Here is a 16,974-nt window from a genome sequence, read left to right as displayed (position 1 = left end):
AGATTTTTCAAAAAACCCATGATTATTTTTCCAACCTATTTTTTAAGAAAAAAAAAAAAATCAAAACATAATATTGGTGGGCTGCCACCCGTGCAAAATACCGGAGGTGGTTGCGGCACCCCCAGTGTACAATGGTTGTGTGATGCTTGTCTGAAAGAAAATCTGTGAATGCGAAGCTATGACTAAAGAGAATATACAGATTACTTGGAGGTGGCTGCACCACCCCCGGTGTACATGGGTGGTATGATGCTTGTCTGAAGGAAAATTTATGGTGCGAAACTATGACTAGAGAAAATATACAAACTAAATTTGTGTTGCAGAACATTTCCCCTTATTTACATGTATCTCATCACACATTTGTAAACAAGGTATAACAGAGAATCTACATCAGACAACATAAGAATCAAAGTGAATACATGCATAAAATACAAAATCATAGCGACTACTTCCCCCCTGTAAATCAATCTTCACAAGAAGCAGGGTTTTGCTAGCTCTGTACACTAGAAAGGAGGTAACATCCACCCTGCAGTCCATCCCACGAGTAAGCCAGCACCAACAAGACCCAATCCCAATGCAAAAGCAACAGCGTATTTTGTGAGATCATGTTGTGGTCGCCCTCGCTTGACTCTTTTCCCCCCTGTAGCCTTCTGCCAGCTCTTCTGTTGTTTCCTACCTTTGTACGGCATCCATGGAAGGGTTTTTAGCTGCAGAAGTTGGAAGCACTGCTTATAGGCAAAAAGTTGTGCAGTTTGTCTGAAGAAGAGTTTAAGAATGTGCTCCTTCTCAGCATAAACCTGCTTTGCTGTCTTTTCGGCTTCCCTTGCACGCGTTTGGCAATGGTGGAGTGCTTCCATCAGCTGAGCTTTGCCAGTGTCACCTTCAGAGACTTGCTGCATCCCTGTCATATCCTTGCTGTTTGTACTAAAACTGCTTTTAAATTGCAAGTCACACAAAAAATCTAAGCAAACGAATATAACAAAATGTACATAACATGCGCAAAATATATCAAGTTCTATAAGCTTGACTAACAAACTCAAAATGATGTCATGCCGGAGTAAATTGACGTTAATCTGAACCAATACCTGAATGACTTCTCAGAACCATATTGCGAACACCCTTCTTCACAAGAAACCCCCTGGTCTACATGTGTTTCCCCAGAAACAGGACAACCCTGCGCATGAGTTTGGGCCTTCCGATCAAAAGATGATGCCAATGCATCATCATCGTCAAAGCACCCAATATGCTCATATGGGTGTCTCCTAACATACAATTTCTGTGGTGGGGGAAGATCACAATTCTCAATATGGTTATGTGACTTCTTCGTGACCAATGAGGCCAATTCGTCTTTATCTGTTGTTCGCCACCACGGCTCTGTCTTATCAGCCCCTAACCACTCTGGACCTTCGCAAACCTCATTGCCTTGTTTGGAAACTGGAAAACCAACAGGATCTATATGCATAAGTTCATATTTCTCCCTCGTGTCCAGTAGTTCAAGATATTCCTCGGATTTCTTACCATACAGAGCCTTTACCTCTTGTTTTCCGACTCCAGGAGTGTTTTTCATACAAGAAACAGAGAGACCACATTGCATATCAAGAAAAGACTCACAGTTCTTGTGATCATCAACATGAACAATGTCCCATTTTAGCGACTCGACCTCATCAAACTTAGTTGTTGAATTTTCAGTGCCAGCTCCTCTTGAGATTTCCACTATTGCCTCCAATTCATTTACCTGAACATATGTTAAATCCCTTTGGTACCCATAGCTAGAATGCACTTGGAGCCACCATTGTGTGTCAGGGGGTAGATTTGAAAGCGAAGGATTCCTATTAAGAGGCATATAACCCAAGGCAGGATGATCTGGCCCATCTACTGCATTGGTAGGTTCAGCATCAACCTGTTTAAATGCTGAAGATGATGACTGGGAGCAAGCTAACTTGGGAGCTCTTTTGGCATCTTCTTGGACAAAGCACCGATTAGCTGTTCTCTGCCATGCAGCTCTCAGTTCTGCTGCCGCCATCACTCTCCTTTTCTTTGACACATTTTACTCTGTAAAACTATAATTTGTTAAGATTTGATAGCGACCATCCAAATAGGAATATAATCCCTACAAGTACAAAACATGTAAGAGCTTCTTCCTTAATTAGAAAAAAGTAGAAAGTTACTCGTCCACTGAACATTTAGACAAAACTTGCACTAGGATATTTGCTCTCAGTTGTAGAGGACAAAAAATGATCCTACTCCTCGAATAGCCCTAATCCCAGAAGAATTAAAAAATAAAAGGAAAAAAACAATCAAAATGGAAAAGAAAGTATGAAAGGTGAGGTTCTAAACTTAGGTGAAAAAATAAGAAAAGGTTTTAGCACATGGGAGAAGTCTTTAGCTTATTAGTTAGGATCATTGTCAGACCACGCCAGAACAAATTGTTTTTTAAATGCTTTTGACCGTGTGTCTATTATCATTTAAACATATTTGATGAGTAACTAAGAATAAGATGTGCCAATATTCCACCTTTTCTACAACTTCTGGCTCTCTCAGAGTGGATAAGTCTATATGGTGACGGGTGAAATTGAGAAATTAGAATGAAATCCATAAATTTTTTAATCACCTTCAAAGACATGAGTTCTCCAGTTTTCTGTTCCTATTCCCTAATGATCCAGTGCTCAAGAACAAAACCATTCACTCTACTTCCTGTAGAGTATAAGGTCTAGAAATTGGTAAACAAACTACTAGTTTAAATTTACCAGATAGCATCCTTCATTACAGATGATGCTTTCATCAGAATATGTGCTAATCAAATTCTGAACTGTTAAAAGAAAACCTCAAAAGCATAAATCAAGCATAAAGAGATTGATGAGAATGATTAGGTATAAGTTTAAAGGAGTTAAGCTTTTCCAACCAGTGACTTACAATGCTCGGCCTTATGAAGCTGGCAATCTTTTGGCATCCTGGTAAGGCTGGCTTTTCTGGCCAACCAGGGACGAACCAGTCACGCTAACTACAGCCAAAATGCTTCTTTAGTGAAGGATCTGCAACCCCACCACCATACCCTTGTCATAAGTCTTGTGCAAAAACAATGAATAAGAAAATCTCATCCTTAACCTTTACCACATAAAGGAGAGCCAGGTGCATACTTCACTTATGTGACATTCAAACCAACTTCTAATACAGGAAACCCTGTTTACAAAAGTTTCTCTTTGCTATACAAGTGACAGATATGCTGTCTCCGGTTACTAAAAAGGGCATAGAAATCAAAACGAGATATCATTAAAGAAAACATCAAATGAATCTGCCAACAAACTGGAGAGCAGCATAAGCAGAAGACAAGCTTCTTAATGTCATTTGCAGTTAATCCAAAGCAAATAGAAAAAACATATATTAAAAAACTTAAAGATCCAAAATGGTTAACAACATGGTCAAGTGCACAGCACAAGCTAGCATATTATTAAAACCAGCTCTAATGGGCATTGCCAAAAAAAAAAAAAAAGGAGTAATTAGAAGGACTTTAGATGCATGTACTTCACACACACACACACCAAAAGATGCATGAAAATTCATAGAGAACCAGTATTTCCCCTGAAGTACAAGCCGACTGTAAAATATACTGTTAATTAGATATCAAGAAATAACTGAGGGTTGAGAGAATACATTGAAAAAATTAGCTCGAGAACTAGAAGTAACTATACAATATAAGAGTATTTCCAATAGAAGAGCCAAATGTTACTTTTATCTAAAATGGTTCTTCAAATGTTTAAAAAACCCTCTACATTGGATTAGCCAAAAGAAAATGTAAAATAGATATTTGATTGGAAGAGTTAAAAAAAAAAAAAAAAGCTAAATGTAACAACACTTTTCAAGGGAACCATTTTATTTTTTATTGTTTCTCTTACTTGTTTTTTTCTTTTTTCCAAAACTTTTCACACGTTTAATAATATTTAAATGATATAGATAAAAATATAGCTAATTGGATGTAGGAGACCTTTAAAAATTCATTAGCTAAACTAGATAAAGTGCGTTTTGAGAAGTTATTTTGCATAAAAACATAGCCCCCTCTATTGGGAATGCTCTAAGAACATTCCCAATGGAGGAGCCATATTTTTATGTAAAATGACTTCTCAAAACTCACTTTTATCTAGTTTAACTAAGCTATTTTTAAATGCATCTACATTCGATTAGCTATATTTCTATCTATTCTATTAAAATATTATTAAAAACAATAAAAGTTTTGGAAAAAAGAGAACATGTGAGGAAAAATGAGAAAAGTTTTGAGAAAAAAAGAACATGCAGATAAAAAGTAGGAAAAGATTTGGGAAAAAGAGAAAATAGGTGAGAGAAACAATGAAAAATAAAATAGCTCCATTGAAAAGTGCTGTTATATTTAGCTTTTTTTTTAGCTCTTCCAATCAAATATCTATTTTACATTTTCTTTTAGCTAATTCAATGTATAGGGTTTTTTAAATATTTGAAGAGCCATTTTAGATAAAGTAACATTTAGCTCTTCCATGGGAAGGAGTTCAAAATAGGACTAAACAAGTTTTTGCCAGAGAAGAAAATGAGCCATCAAATAATCAGATATAAAGAAAAAGAAGTATATTTCCCTGGAAGAAAACTTCAAATCTTCAATTCACGGTAACCCTCTTGTCATGAGAAACCCCAATGCAATTACTAAATCACATGATAACCCACCTAATACGCACAGTTCATAGATCTTGTAATGAAAGCAAATGAATTTTTCTGATCATAACAATTGGATAAAGTTATCCAGATCTTCGTGTCGAAGAAAGAACCCAATCGATGTTATAATTACTGTTGCTATCTACAAATTAGAAACAGACTCAAAATAACCAAAACTCAGAAGCAACCCAAGAAAAGAAAAAAAAAAAAAAAACTCATGAGAAACTAAAATAATCCCACAAAAGCTAAGAAATAAACAAATGGAAGACAGAGAAAGACAGAGAACAAACCAAAAGAGAGATACTGAATGAGATTGGATTGGTTTGGATAAAGTTTGATGAAGATGGGCAAGTACTGGGTACCATCGATAGGATCAATTTGAAGCTATCTGACGTAAAACAGCACCGTTTCGGAGGGTTGGAGAATCCAATTCCAGGACTAAGGTAGAAGATGAGGCATGTCAGACAAGGCCTTGGCTTTGGCTTTGGCTCTCCTTTTGTTTGTCAGTTATCATTTGCTTCTCTGTCGTGTGGGTTTGCAGTTGCATGGATAGCGTTTTATATTTCACCAACACTTAAATACCGTGAGAGAGAGAGAGAGAGCTCGAATACGGCGCCGTTTCCGCATTCGACTTGTCATGGGCTGCATCTGGCATGGACCAATAAGGACCATGGTGGTCCCATTTTGTATATACCAACAAACGCCTGATTGACACGTGTCAAGTGGGAAATTAAAAGTGTGAGAGTGGGTCCATTAGGTTGCTACGAGATAAGACCCCTTATCTTTCCTTTTTAACAACTACACCAACTTTACAAATATGGCCACTTACGAAAATCTTATAAGGTCACGATCAGGTATTCAACCACTATTTTCGGCTTCTTCTATGAAATTGATAAATTAACAATAAAGAATGCTAAGCATTTTGCTTTACATTTTTTTTTTTTTTCATAAATTGAATCTAAAACAATTATTATTAAATTTTAATTTATTAATAATTTTAAAAATCACGTCACATTTGAGAGGACTCAAAAATCACGTCCTCCTTCTAACTAATGCACGTTAAGCTCCTCTTCCTTGTATTTGTCATATGCTCTTTCATGTTCCAATTAATTTTTTTTTTTTAAATGCCATAGGATCTCTCTCTCTCTCTCTCTCTCTCTCTCTCTTTCTTTGAGTTTGGGCTGGGATGAGCTTTCTCAGGATCTATAGCCCAAAGTTCAGCACGGGCCGAGCTGACTGGACTTAGCTGACTTAACTTGGACCATGCTCAGCTCAGCTCAGCCCATTTAATTGTACAAGCCTTACAAAGTGTTTCAGTACTCTGGGCAAAAAAAATTCAGTAAAGCCAGTGGGGGACGCTCACCACAAGCCGCCACTTCGAGCTACCACTAACCTCCATCCGGCTACCCTCTTACCGGCTAGGACGCCGGAGTTTTAGAAAATTAGCGTTACTTCAAAATCTAAGGTAAATTCAACGTTCTTGATTATTTTGAGCTTGTTTGTGCTTACATTTAATTGGTATAATAACGAAATCTCTGTGCTATCCAACATTACCCCAGTTAGTTGGTTATTGGGTTTATGGTTTTTGGGATATTTCTAGTCCATGCTCCATTTGATTGCTGAAAAATCAACAGAAGATTGTGTTTGAAGGGTTTGCTCTTACGTTTTAGGGGTTCTGAAATTACCTTTGGGGGTGTGAATCATAGTTCATTAAGCCCTTCCCATTTCCCTCTTTGTTTTCTACGTTTCGCGGGTTCTGCTTTCCCGCACCGCAGGTATCTTTATGGTTTGCTTTTTGGCTCAACTGATGTGTTAGATGCTAAATCTTTATTGTGGTGCCATGGCCTTGAGAGATTAATTTTAGGTACTTTTTCACGGTAAAATTAAAATGTCTATGACCTTCCGTAGAATGCATTTCATTCATGAAAAGAATGACAGTAAATTAGATTATAAGTTCCTTCTGCTATTAGCATAATTTGGTATGATGCACACCATTGGCTTAGATGTTGTGAATTTGGAGAGGAAAAAAATTGGTATGTTTGAGGGATATGAAAGTTCAATTTCGGCTGTGAAGCTATATGATTGGATTGCAAACCACCCTCCCGAAGCGTAATACAAGAGTTGCCGGCGCTCCCTTTGATCTTGTGGAGTTGCTAAACTTCAAATCTTAATTTTCATTATTTTTTTTTTAGTACTCTTGGATGCTTCCTATATACTAGGGTGGCACAACTTCTTGTGCTTTTCTAATAAAATTTGTTACTTATTGTTAGATTACCAATTGTCCTAAAAGTTGAAGTTGATAGAAATTTGTGAGTTTAATCATTTAATCGGTATTATATTACTCTCCTTCATGTGTGGAACCATAGATTACATGGTATATTTAATTGAAATAGGAGATACATTATAGAGTCAGGGTTTGAACTCATGACTACTACTCTTATTCCATATTAAATCAATATTTGTCCTAAAATTGATAGGAAATGGTAAATTTAACCCTTTAATTAACATTCTAACAATTTTTTGAAAAGAAAATTTTCAGCTATTACACCTCTTGTATCATCTTAAATCATTGTTTTTCGCAAAAGTTTAAACTAATAGGAAATAATGAATTTGACCATTTAATTATATTTTAACACTTATCCAAAAAGAAATCCTTCATCTATTACAGTTATTGCCTTATAAAGTTGCTGTTATTGGGCAAATATGCTGCCAGCACCTGCCCATTTGTGTGTGAATGTTAACTTTGAGTTTCTTTTGTCACTGTCATAATCTCTGGTTCTTTTTATGCTGTGTTTCTATCCCACCTCTGTTTCTGGACTTCACATATGATTTTATGGCTTTGGTTTTGCAGACTTGAAAGGCAAACTACGGGTTACCATGGGAACTGAAGAGGCAAAAGACCCGTTCAAAGGGGTTGACTGGAAAGCCGTTGGTAGTGACATACAGAAAGATCCTGGTGCTAAACCAGTTATAAAGAAGCGGCTGCCAAAAAAGATTAGACAGATTCCAGAATGCTATTTCCTTCCTCGAAGGTCCCTACCATCTGCCATTGCCTTCTATGGAGCATGTATTGCGGGTGGAGTTGGTGCCGGTATGCTGTTGGAGATCTGGATAAACAAGAAAGTCAAAGGTATGCCCCTGACTTATTATTCTCTGCATTTCTAGCATTAGACACCAATCTGTTGAGAACTAGTAAGAGGGTATTGCTGCATTTGGTAGTTCATAAATGCTAAGTTGAAATTTTGAGAAATAAGAAAGTAGAAAAAGAAAAGATGACAGGTGGTGTTAATCTTCACATTGTATTGCTTAGAATTACAGTCTTCTTCTGAACTTTGTAACAAATAGAGACATATTCCTACTATAAGAATGGCGATATGATCTGCTATATTTGTTCTTTGTTAATCTTCGCATTGTATTGCTTAGAATTTCATTGTTCTTATATTGTAGAGGATGGAGGCGTCATATGGGAGTTCGACAAGTAGAGCCTGGATAGCATTCCAAGAGTCCCCTCTAGACCATCTTTTCTTTTTAATTTCTTCTACTTTTGTAGGGTTACTTAATGATACGACGGCTGTAAAGAAAGCTGAGTGTGGTTTTAGTGCTAAAGAGTTGGTCTGAGCATTTATATTTTACACACTTTCTATCTCCTAAGTTTGTCCATTTATTCACCTTGAAGCAAATTTGGAAAATTGAATTACAGGTTTTCCTTGATTGTTTTGGGGGCTTTATTTCTTTGTGCATTAAGTGAGAATAATTTATTGGTCAGCAATTCTTCCTCTCATGGTCTAACTTAATAACCTTCTCTATAGTGGAATATCGTATGGATATATATAATTATATTCCTTACTCATATGTTGGTGCTTTGTGTTCTATTTTGCATACAGTTGGTCAGGCCTGAAAAAAAGGAGGTTGTAATGGGTTCACAACAATGTAAAATTTACCCATATTTGAATAGGGATCCCGATCCCCTAGAATTCTTTGCTCGCTTCTAGCGAATTCGAGCATGGAATGAGAGATGAGAGTGTGAGATTCGGGGTACTTGGTAGGTCTCGACAGTCTAGGGTGTGGGGCTCACTTGCCCAAGGCACTTTGGGCCCGAGACCCCCTCTCTCAGAGAATTCCAAGCAATCTTATTCCCTTGAATAGATGTCCTGCAAAATAAGCTGCAACCCGCAACCCACTAATCCAATAACTATACCATATTTTAGGTTTCTATTTTGTGTACTAAAAATACAGATAAGATAAATTGATTTAAAAAATAATAATAGTAATAATACAAGTAGTCCATTTTGATTAATTAATTGAGTCATTTTTATTTTACTTCAAATTAAGGCAAATTTGAATTGATTTCTGTCCCCCCATTCTACTTTTTGGCAACAATAATGTTATATTTAAGAGGAAAATACTTTTAGAAATATCATGCATTTCCCCTAGAATGATTGATTGATAAGTAATACTATATTTCACATTTATTTTATTACACTCACTTCAAAAAGTTAGGGTGTCCTTAGTTAAATGAATGTAAAGAGTTTTGTTTGTTGAAGTAGCGGTTCAACTTACGCCACATCAACAATGTGAAGTAGGTGTGAATAGATCAGTGGCATCTTCATAAATACCCAAAAAATAAACGCCTAATTCATCATAATTGTAATTGACTAATATTATGGACCATCTTTTTATCATTTTAATTCTTAAAGCTGATGTGGCTTTTAAAATCACCATTAAATTTTATATGAATTATACTTGAATTTTGATCCAATGATAACTTTAAAAGTCACATTAACTTTAGGAAAATAAAAAAATGGTCCCTACATTACAATTGCAATTTCCACAACCGCCAAAACTAACTGTAAACTGCAACTCAAAGACCTGTTGAGTTCTCTCCCCAACTGCCAAAAATAAAACGGCAACAAGCTAATACTTCCCGATTCTCTGGAAATCTCAGCTGCTACAGAAACTCTCGCTGACAACTTCTCCCATCTCTCGCTAGAATTTGTAGGAGATTGCTTAGCTGCTACAGAAACTCTCGCTGACAACTTCTCCCATCTCTCGCTAGAATTCGTAGGAGATTACTTATACTTCCACCTACCTCCTCATCGGAGGAAGACTCTCTCCCTCAAGAGCCGGAATCGTCCTCTACGGAGGATGAAGACTTAGAGGCCTCTCCGCCTCAGGAGTGGGTACCGGCCACAACAGACTTCCTCAAGAGCCAGCCATCAGCCACAATGACAGAGAGTAATCTTCCTCCAGAGCTGGCTCCGGCACCGGCCACGACGGAGACTAATCTTTCTAAAGAGGCGGCACTGGTCATAATGGAGAGAAATAAGAACGTGGTTGAAGCTTGGGAATCCGATGAGGAATCTCTAACATCTGATTCAGCGAGTCTTCGAAGTCCGCTTGTGAAATGTGAAGCTTCTAATTTGGAGAAAGGGGAATGTCGTTCCCAATCGAAGGAAAACAACAATGAGGCCATGGCTGTGCCCAAGAATAGTGAAGAAGTGGAGAACAACAATGGAGCGTATTTATTCATCGAAAAAACCAATGGAGGGTATTTCGAGGACGAAGAAGATCAGAAAGAACCGTTTGGGTCTGATGACGAAGGTTACTGTATTGCCCTTGCTACTAGTCCCAAACCAATTCCTGGTAAACCTTTTCTGATTTTTATTTTTTTTCTTCTTCTTTTTAATACGCTTTTTTAGGTTATTATTATTATTAAATTATTTTTTCGATTAATTAGTATTGTGCGTAAATTCATTAATTAGGCTAAAAAAGATCGGATTTTCAATTCCCCTGTATTTTTTTTTTTTTTCACACTGCAACAATTTATATAATTTTTCTTGGCGACCCATAATTAACCAGAATTTATCTCATAATGAACAGTTTTAATGTTTTATGAAGGAGAGTTAGTCCTACCTCTTTTTTTTCTTTTTTTTTTTTCCCTCTCGGTCTAACTTATTTAGCAGCCTTCTCTATGTAATTATAACATTTTACAGACTTAATTAAATCATTTTCGATACTAATTAATTGACTGGCATAAGTGGTTTAATTAGGCTCACATAAGGATAAGAGGCATGTTAGACATATAATTAAGTAATTAAATAAAATTATTTTATTTTGTGACAGATTTAACATTTTTATCGGGGCTCTATGAGGTGAATGAAAGAGGCCGGCGTGGACACTCGTAGCAATGGATCCAACATATTTTTGCTCTTCTATTGCAGAGAATGGAGTATCTTTTGGACGATTACTTGATGATACCAAAGGCTGTAAATTAAAGAAAGCTGAAAGTAATTTTAGTGCTAAAGATTTGTAGGTCTTAGCATTAATTATGTTGCACACATTTTGCATCTCTGTTCTAAAGTTTGTTCTAAAGAGACGGATCGTTTTGAGGACTTGATTTCTTTGTGCAATATTAAGTGAAAAAAGATTTGTTTCTGTTAGCTATACCCTTACTTCTTATCTTTTAACGATTAAGGCTAAGAAGGACCGTATAAAGATGAGTATATTATCGATGTATTATGCATATATGAGAGTAGTTGTATAAACAAATTTTTCATGCAAAAGATATGATTTAGAGATGTGTTTGATTTTTTAAAGTCACATTGAATCTATGAGACTTATATGTAGGTCTTGTAAGAAATTCCATTTAAGTATGTCCCTTTATGTCACATATATTATTGTAATTATAAAATTACGGTGTTCAATATTCTATTCCAATTTGAAGCTTATTATGTAAATCAAATATTATGAATTAAATGACTGATTTAATTCTTGTGGAACAAGTATTTGATTTCAATCAAATATTCTGAATTAAATCACTGATTTAATTCTTGTGGAACAAGTATTTGATTTCATTAAAGATTTTATTTTGTGGAATCAATTAGCTGTATTGATTTGATTTTTATTCCTTGATGGGAGGAATAATTAAGGTAACAGCTCTAATTGAGGGTACCCTGACCTACCTATAAATAAGGCATGTGTATTCCATCAATTGGCACTCACTGGTAGGCATAGGTCAGAAGAACCTCTCAATAAAATTGTTTAGTTCAAATTGGTTGCTGTGGAGTCGTTCTTCAAGCTGCTTGAGCAAAGCAATGGCTGAAGGTACATATACATATATATATATTAAATTTCCGCTGCTAATTATATTGTTAATTAGCATTTATATATATTCAATATCTTACATGTGGTATCAGAGCCACCTCTAATCCATATTTGCTCAGTTTAATTTTGAGATATGCCTGCTATAAAATTTTATTTTTTGTTTCAATAATACTTTATTTTGTTTATTGATTATTGAAACAAAATTGTGGCGAGGAGCATAAAGCATTTAGTTTCGTACATGTTCTATTTTGGACTAAACCAATTTCTTTTATGGCCGGAGTTACTGGAGAAACTAACCCGATACGAAACCCACGCCAAAGTGCACCGTGAACCAACCTTGAGCCGTGGTTGAGTAGATGGAGTGGCCGCCAAATCTTTGGCCACTGATGAGCTCCGGTGACTGGGCATCTTGGCTGGAACGCCCGTTTCCCCTACCGTTAGTGGCGTTCTACCACATGCAAGTGAGGAGCGGCCCATCACGGGCCGCCCATAAAGGATCGGCAGCGGAGTGCGTTTTTTTTCGAACCCGGTGTTCGTAAGGACGCTGCTCCAGGCTGAGGACGACGGTAGGATCTCGATCTCCACCATCTGCTCGCGCCGGAATGGTGGCTCTTCGCTGGGATCACCTATAAAGGCAGACGGCGGCAGCCCTAAGGGGTTGCCTGTCGTCTGGTCGGAGCGCCGGTCCTTGGTGGCCGACGCATCAGGGAGACGGCTCTGGTGGCCGGCGCTTGAGGAAGAGGGCGGCGGCTGGGTTTGGGTATTTTCGGGTTGGAACTTAAGGATGCCGGGTAGGGTTTTCAAACCCATAAGGAAACCGGGTCTAGTGGTTTTGGGCCATTGGGTATGGGCTTTACTTTACCCAAACCCAATTCAGTTTAAAAAAAAAAAAAAAAAAAAAAAAACACCTTGGTCATTGAGTGGGCTGACCCTTAGAAGCCCAACCCGGATCAGCTAGCCTATTCCAGTAGCCCAACCTGGTTTAGAGTAGCTGGCCCATCCGGATTAAAAAAAAAAAAAAACAAAAAAAAAACACAAAAGGGGCTCAGGTGGGATTAGAACCTGGGCTCTCAAAGTTAAAGGGCCTAAGACATTCTACCATTAGGCTATGCATTTTCATATGCTTTTATGTTGCAATTTAATATATGTTATCATTTAAATTGTTTAGCATTGAAATTATTATTTCTTTAATGCATAGACTTAAGATTAAATATATTCTTTTATTTATATTGTTTAAATAAATTGTTTGATGCCTGGACCTGAGAATAATTAACTAAGCCTCATGTGTTGGTGAATGTTTATGGTACTATTCATAATTGCAATCGGAAAGCTCTGGCAAGGTAAGTCTTGGGACTTAAGTGTGCCGTTGTGCGCCCCCTCACTTATCTGGGACACTATCCGGTTGTACTTTGGAAAAATACTGTTTACCCACTAACATGATGGTTTTGTCTTTTATTCTTGGGAATTTTATTTTTTTGGCATCTATATAGTTAATGATGTTAATGAAGTCGTGATTATCATAATAATTTTTGGGAGAGCCACAGCATCCCGATTTTTATGATGATAATTGCATCAAGATCATATATGTGAACTTCATACAGAAAATTAACATCATGTTGTAATTAATTCATAAATTTAATTTGCCAATCCCCACAGGGACGTTTTTATTTTTATGAATTAATTAGAATAAGATAGTAAATTTAACATTAAAAATAAAATTTCTCTTAGGCCCACAGGTACGGAAAATTTTATTTATTAATGCTAAATCTATTAGTCTTATTAATAAAGAGTAAATTTCATGCATGATGCAACCTTTGCCCACAGGTAGGTTGAAATTTACCATTAAGTTAACATTGGTTAATTTAAATAAAGTTATTTCATAGCATTAAAATATTTTCCTTGGTTATTGCAGCTATTCCTACTGCTTTAATGGATGGAACTTTTCATGTTCCAATGCTTAATGGTAACAATTTTTCTGACTGGAAAGAAAATTTATTTTTCACATTGGGGTGTTTGGAGCTTGACTTGGCGCTCCGTGTGGACGAACCACCCGCCCTCACGGAGGAAAGTACGCTACAAGAGATTACTAAACATGAACGGTGGGAGCGATCAAATCGCTTAAGTCTAATGTTCATGAAATCTCATGTCTCTAAGGGCATCAGGGGTTCCATCCCTGAATGCACTAAGGCTAAGGCATTTATTAAGGCAGTTGAGGAACAATTTGTGAGTTCCGACAAGGCCTTAGCCAGCACCCTAATGAAGAAACTATCAAGCAAGTCCTTTGATAATTCCAGAAGTGTGCGTGAGCACATTATGGAAATGAGGGACATGGCAGCTCAACTCAAGTCCCTAGAGATTGACATATCTGAGTCATTCTTGGTGCATTTCATTTTGAACTCTCTTCCCTCTGAGTATGTTCCTTTTAAAATATCCTATAACACACATAAAGATAAATGGTCAGTAAATGAACTTCTGACCATGTGTGTTCAAGAGGAAGAGAGGTTAAAGCATGAGAAGCCAGAAGGTGTTCATATGGCTATTCATGCAAAGGGAAAGACCAAGAGAGGCAAGCATGCCCAAAACTTCAAAAGGGAGAACAAGTTGCCAATCAAGAAAATTGGCAAGAAGGATACTTGTTACTTTTGCAAGAAAGAAGGGCATATGAAGAAAGATTGCCAAAAATATATAAAGTGGCTCGAAAGAAAAGGTAATCTTATATCTCTAGTGTGTCATGAATCTTTTTTTTGTTGAGGCTCCTAATAATACATGGTGGATTGATTCGGGTTCTACAATCCATATTGTCAACTCAATGCAGGGTTTTCTCACAACAAGGAAGCCAGCAAGCAATGAACAACGTGTTTATTCAGGAAACAAACTATTTTCACAAGTAGAAGCTGTTGGGACCTTTAGAATAATTTTGAAATCTGGATATGTTTTAGACCTTGAAAATGTATTTTTTATTCCAGAATTTTCTAGAAATTTAATTTCAGTTTCCAAATTGGATGCTATGGGTTTTGGATTTTGGTTTATCAATTCAACTTTTAGTATTTTTAAAGGTGAACAATTGATTGGTGGTGGAATAAAATTGATGGTTTATTCAAAATTGATCTAGATCCCAACTTTGAAAACAATTATTTATCATTGCATACTGATGTTGGCATAAAGAGGAGTCTAATGGATCAAAACTCCGCTTTGTTATGGCACAGGAGATTAGGACATATCTCCATTGAGAGAATCAAAAGGTTAGTGAATGATGGAGTTTTAAAAACTCTTGATTTTACAAACCTTGGTACTTGTGTGGATTGCATAAAGGGAAAGCAAACCACCAAGACCACTAAAGGTGCCAAAAGGAGTTCTGAGATTCTTGAGATCATACACACTGATATCTGTGGACCTTTTCCTACTCCCTGCCTAAATGGTCAAAGATATTTCATATCTTTTATTGATGACCATACAAGGTTTATGTATCTCTATCTTCTAAATGATAAGGCTGAAGCATTAAATGCTTTCCAGACCTATAAGGTAGAAGTAGAGAAACAAAAGGAAAAGAAAATCAAGATCGTAAGATCTGATAGAGGCGGAGAGTACTATGGTAGGTACACAGAAAAGGGACAAATGATAGGTCCATTTGCGAAATTCCTTGAAGAGGAAGGTATTGTGGCTCAATACACGATGCCTGGCACACCACAACAAAATGGTGTAGCAGAAAGAAGGAATCGTACACTTATGGACATGGTTAGGAGCATGCTGAGTAAATCCCATATCCCTTTATTTTTATGGAGTGAAGCCTTAAAAACTGCTGTGTATGTTTTAAATAGGGTTCCATCCAAGGCTGTCCCCAAGACACCTTTTGAATTATGGAATGGGTGGAAACCAAGTTTAAATCATTTACACATATGGGGTTGTCCTGCTGAAGTAAGGATTTACAATCCAAGTCTAAAGAAATTAGACCCAAGGACAACCAGCGGATTTTTTATGGGCTATGCAGTTAACTCCAAGGGATTTAGGTTTTACTGTCCTTCGCATAGTCCTAGAATTGTTGAGTCTATAAATGCAAAATTTATAGAGGATACTGAACCTTGTGGGAGTGCTCATCCTCAAATGGTTGAATTAGAGGAAGCACGAGAGTTGACTGAAACTCCTTCACATGAAGGACGTTTGATTGTGCTTAGGGAAAATCAAAATGATTTCCTTGAACCACAATCAATTTCAGAACAGCCAACTCCTGAGGAACAGGTTCTGAATGAGCCTACTCAACCTCCTCCAAATGGGGAGGAAGTAGGATTAAGAAGATCTTCTAGAATATGTAGACCAGCAATCCCTAGTGATTATGTTGTATACCTCCAAGAGTCTGATTTTGACATTGGGCCTAAAGATGATCCAAAATCATTTTCACAAGCCATGAGTGGAGATAACTCCACATTTTGGTTCAATGCCATGAAGGAAGAGATGGAATCCATGGCTAAAAATCAAGTCTGGGATCTCGTTGACTTACCAAAGGGAGCTGTAGCCGTAGGCTGCAAATGGGTTTACAAAACCAAAACAGATGCTTCTGGTAAAGTTGAACGGTATAAGGCTAGACTTGTGGCCAAGGGATTTACTCAGAAGGAAGGCATTGATTATCATGAAACCTTCTCTCCAGTATCAAAGAAGGATTCATTTAGAATAATCATGGCATTAGTAGCTCACTTTGATCTAGAGCTACATCAAATGGATGTGAAAACAGCATTTTTAAATGGGGATCTTGAAGAAGAGGTATACATGAAACAACCTGAAGGATTTGATGATAACAGTCAGAAGGCTTGCAAATTAAAGAAATCTATTTATGGGCTAAAACAAGCCTCCCGCCAATGGTATATCAAATTTCACAAAGTTATTACCTCATATGGTTTTGTTGAGAACTTTGTTGATCAGTGCATATACCTTAAGGTCAGTGGGAGTAAAGTTATTTTCTTAGTCCTATATGTAGATGATATTTTGCTTGCAAGTAATGATTTAGGTTTGCTACAAGAAAGCAAACAGTTCCTCTCTCAAAACTTTGAAATGAAAGATTTGGGTGAAGCCTCATATGTCATTGGCATAGAGATTCACAGAGACAGAAATCAAAGAATATTGAGATTGTCTCAGAAGGCTTACATTGAAAAGGTTTTAGAGAGATTCAGAATGAAGAACTGTTCAACTTCTATAGCACCTATC

The 16,974-nt window shown here is 36.9% G+C and overlaps 4 protein-coding genes across 6 annotated transcripts; 3 read left to right on the top strand and 1 right to left on the bottom strand.

Moving 5' to 3' along the window:
• Positions 1-308: 308 nt before the first annotated feature.
• Positions 309-5,208, bottom strand: LOC132167166 (uncharacterized). Of its 3 annotated transcripts, none has more exons than XM_059578068.2 (4): positions 4,965-5,208; positions 2,911-3,029; positions 1,083-2,049; positions 309-930 (listed from the first exon to the last, which is right to left on the bottom strand). In XM_059578068.2, exons 3-4 carry the CDS (start codon positions 2,018-2,020, stop codon positions 501-503), a joined length of 1,368 nt encoding a protein of 455 aa, XP_059434051.2. In that variant the 5' UTR covers positions 2,021-2,049; positions 2,911-3,029; positions 4,965-5,208; the 3' UTR covers positions 309-500. The 3 variants fall into 3 exon arrangements, with proteins under 3 accessions (XP_059434051.2, XP_059434052.2, XP_088369154.1); XM_059578069.2 differs by having other exon boundaries at positions 309-927; XM_088513028.1 differs by lacking the exon at positions 2,911-3,029.
• Positions 5,209-6,009: 801 nt separating this feature from the next.
• Positions 6,010-8,320, top strand: LOC132167322 (uncharacterized). The gene is made up of 3 exons (XM_059578262.2): positions 6,010-6,139; positions 7,526-7,804; positions 8,122-8,320. Exons 2-3 carry the CDS (start codon positions 7,552-7,554, stop codon positions 8,154-8,156), a joined length of 288 nt encoding a protein of 95 aa, XP_059434245.1. The 5' UTR covers positions 6,010-6,139; positions 7,526-7,551; the 3' UTR covers positions 8,157-8,320.
• Positions 8,321-9,867: 1,547 nt separating this feature from the next.
• Positions 9,868-10,891, top strand: LOC132175291 (uncharacterized). The gene is made up of 2 exons (XM_059587182.2): positions 9,868-10,317; positions 10,798-10,891. Exons 1-2 carry the CDS (start codon positions 9,900-9,902, stop codon positions 10,857-10,859), a joined length of 480 nt encoding a protein of 159 aa, XP_059443165.2. The 5' UTR covers positions 9,868-9,899; the 3' UTR covers positions 10,860-10,891.
• Positions 10,892-13,731: 2,840 nt separating this feature from the next.
• LOC148587763 (uncharacterized) lies at positions 13,732-14,628 on the top strand. Its single transcript, XM_088512804.1, has 2 exons — positions 13,732-14,485; positions 14,594-14,628. The coding sequence occupies exons 1-2, from the start codon at positions 13,732-13,734 to the stop codon at positions 14,626-14,628; spliced, it is 789 nt and encodes a 262-aa protein (XP_088368930.1).
• Positions 14,629-16,974: the final 2,346 nt, after the last annotated feature.

The sequence above is a fragment of the Corylus avellana genome, chromosome 2 (genome assembly GCF_965113065.1).
Source record: "Corylus avellana chromosome 2, dhCorAvel1.hap1.2, whole genome shotgun sequence".
NCBI lineage: Eukaryota > Viridiplantae > Streptophyta > Magnoliopsida > Fagales > Betulaceae > Corylus > Corylus avellana.
This window is presented reverse-complemented; position numbering and strand designations above follow the sequence as displayed.

Excerpts from the sequence above, each read along its gene's own strand:
- LOC132175291 (XM_059587182.2), top strand. The coding sequence starts at position 9,900 with ATGACAGAGAGTAATCTTCCTCCAGAGCTGGCTCCGGCACCGGCCACG. Across the intron at positions 10,318-10,797 it reads TAGTCCCAAACCAATTCCTG|ATTTAACATTTTTATCGGGG; the intron begins GTAAACCTTTTC and ends ATTTTGTGACAG.
- LOC132167166 (XM_059578068.2), bottom strand. The coding sequence starts at position 2,020 with ATGGCGGCAGCAGAACTGAGAGCTGCATGGCAGAGAACAGCTAATCGG. Across the intron at positions 931-1,082 it reads GGTTCTGAGAAGTCATTCAG|CAGTTTTAGTACAAACAGCA; the intron begins GTATTGGTTCAG and ends GCAATTTAAAAG.
- LOC132167322 (XM_059578262.2), top strand. The coding sequence starts at position 7,552 with ATGGGAACTGAAGAGGCAAAAGACCCGTTCAAAGGGGTTGACTGGAAA. Across the intron at positions 7,805-8,121 it reads GATAAACAAGAAAGTCAAAG|AGGATGGAGGCGTCATATGG; the intron begins GTATGCCCCTGA and ends CTTATATTGTAG.
- LOC148587763 (XM_088512804.1), top strand. The coding sequence starts at position 13,732 with ATGCTTAATGGTAACAATTTTTCTGACTGGAAAGAAAATTTATTTTTC. Across the intron at positions 14,486-14,593 it reads AAAGTGGCTCGAAAGAAAAG|GGTTTTCTCACAACAAGGAA; the intron begins GTAATCTTATAT and ends AACTCAATGCAG.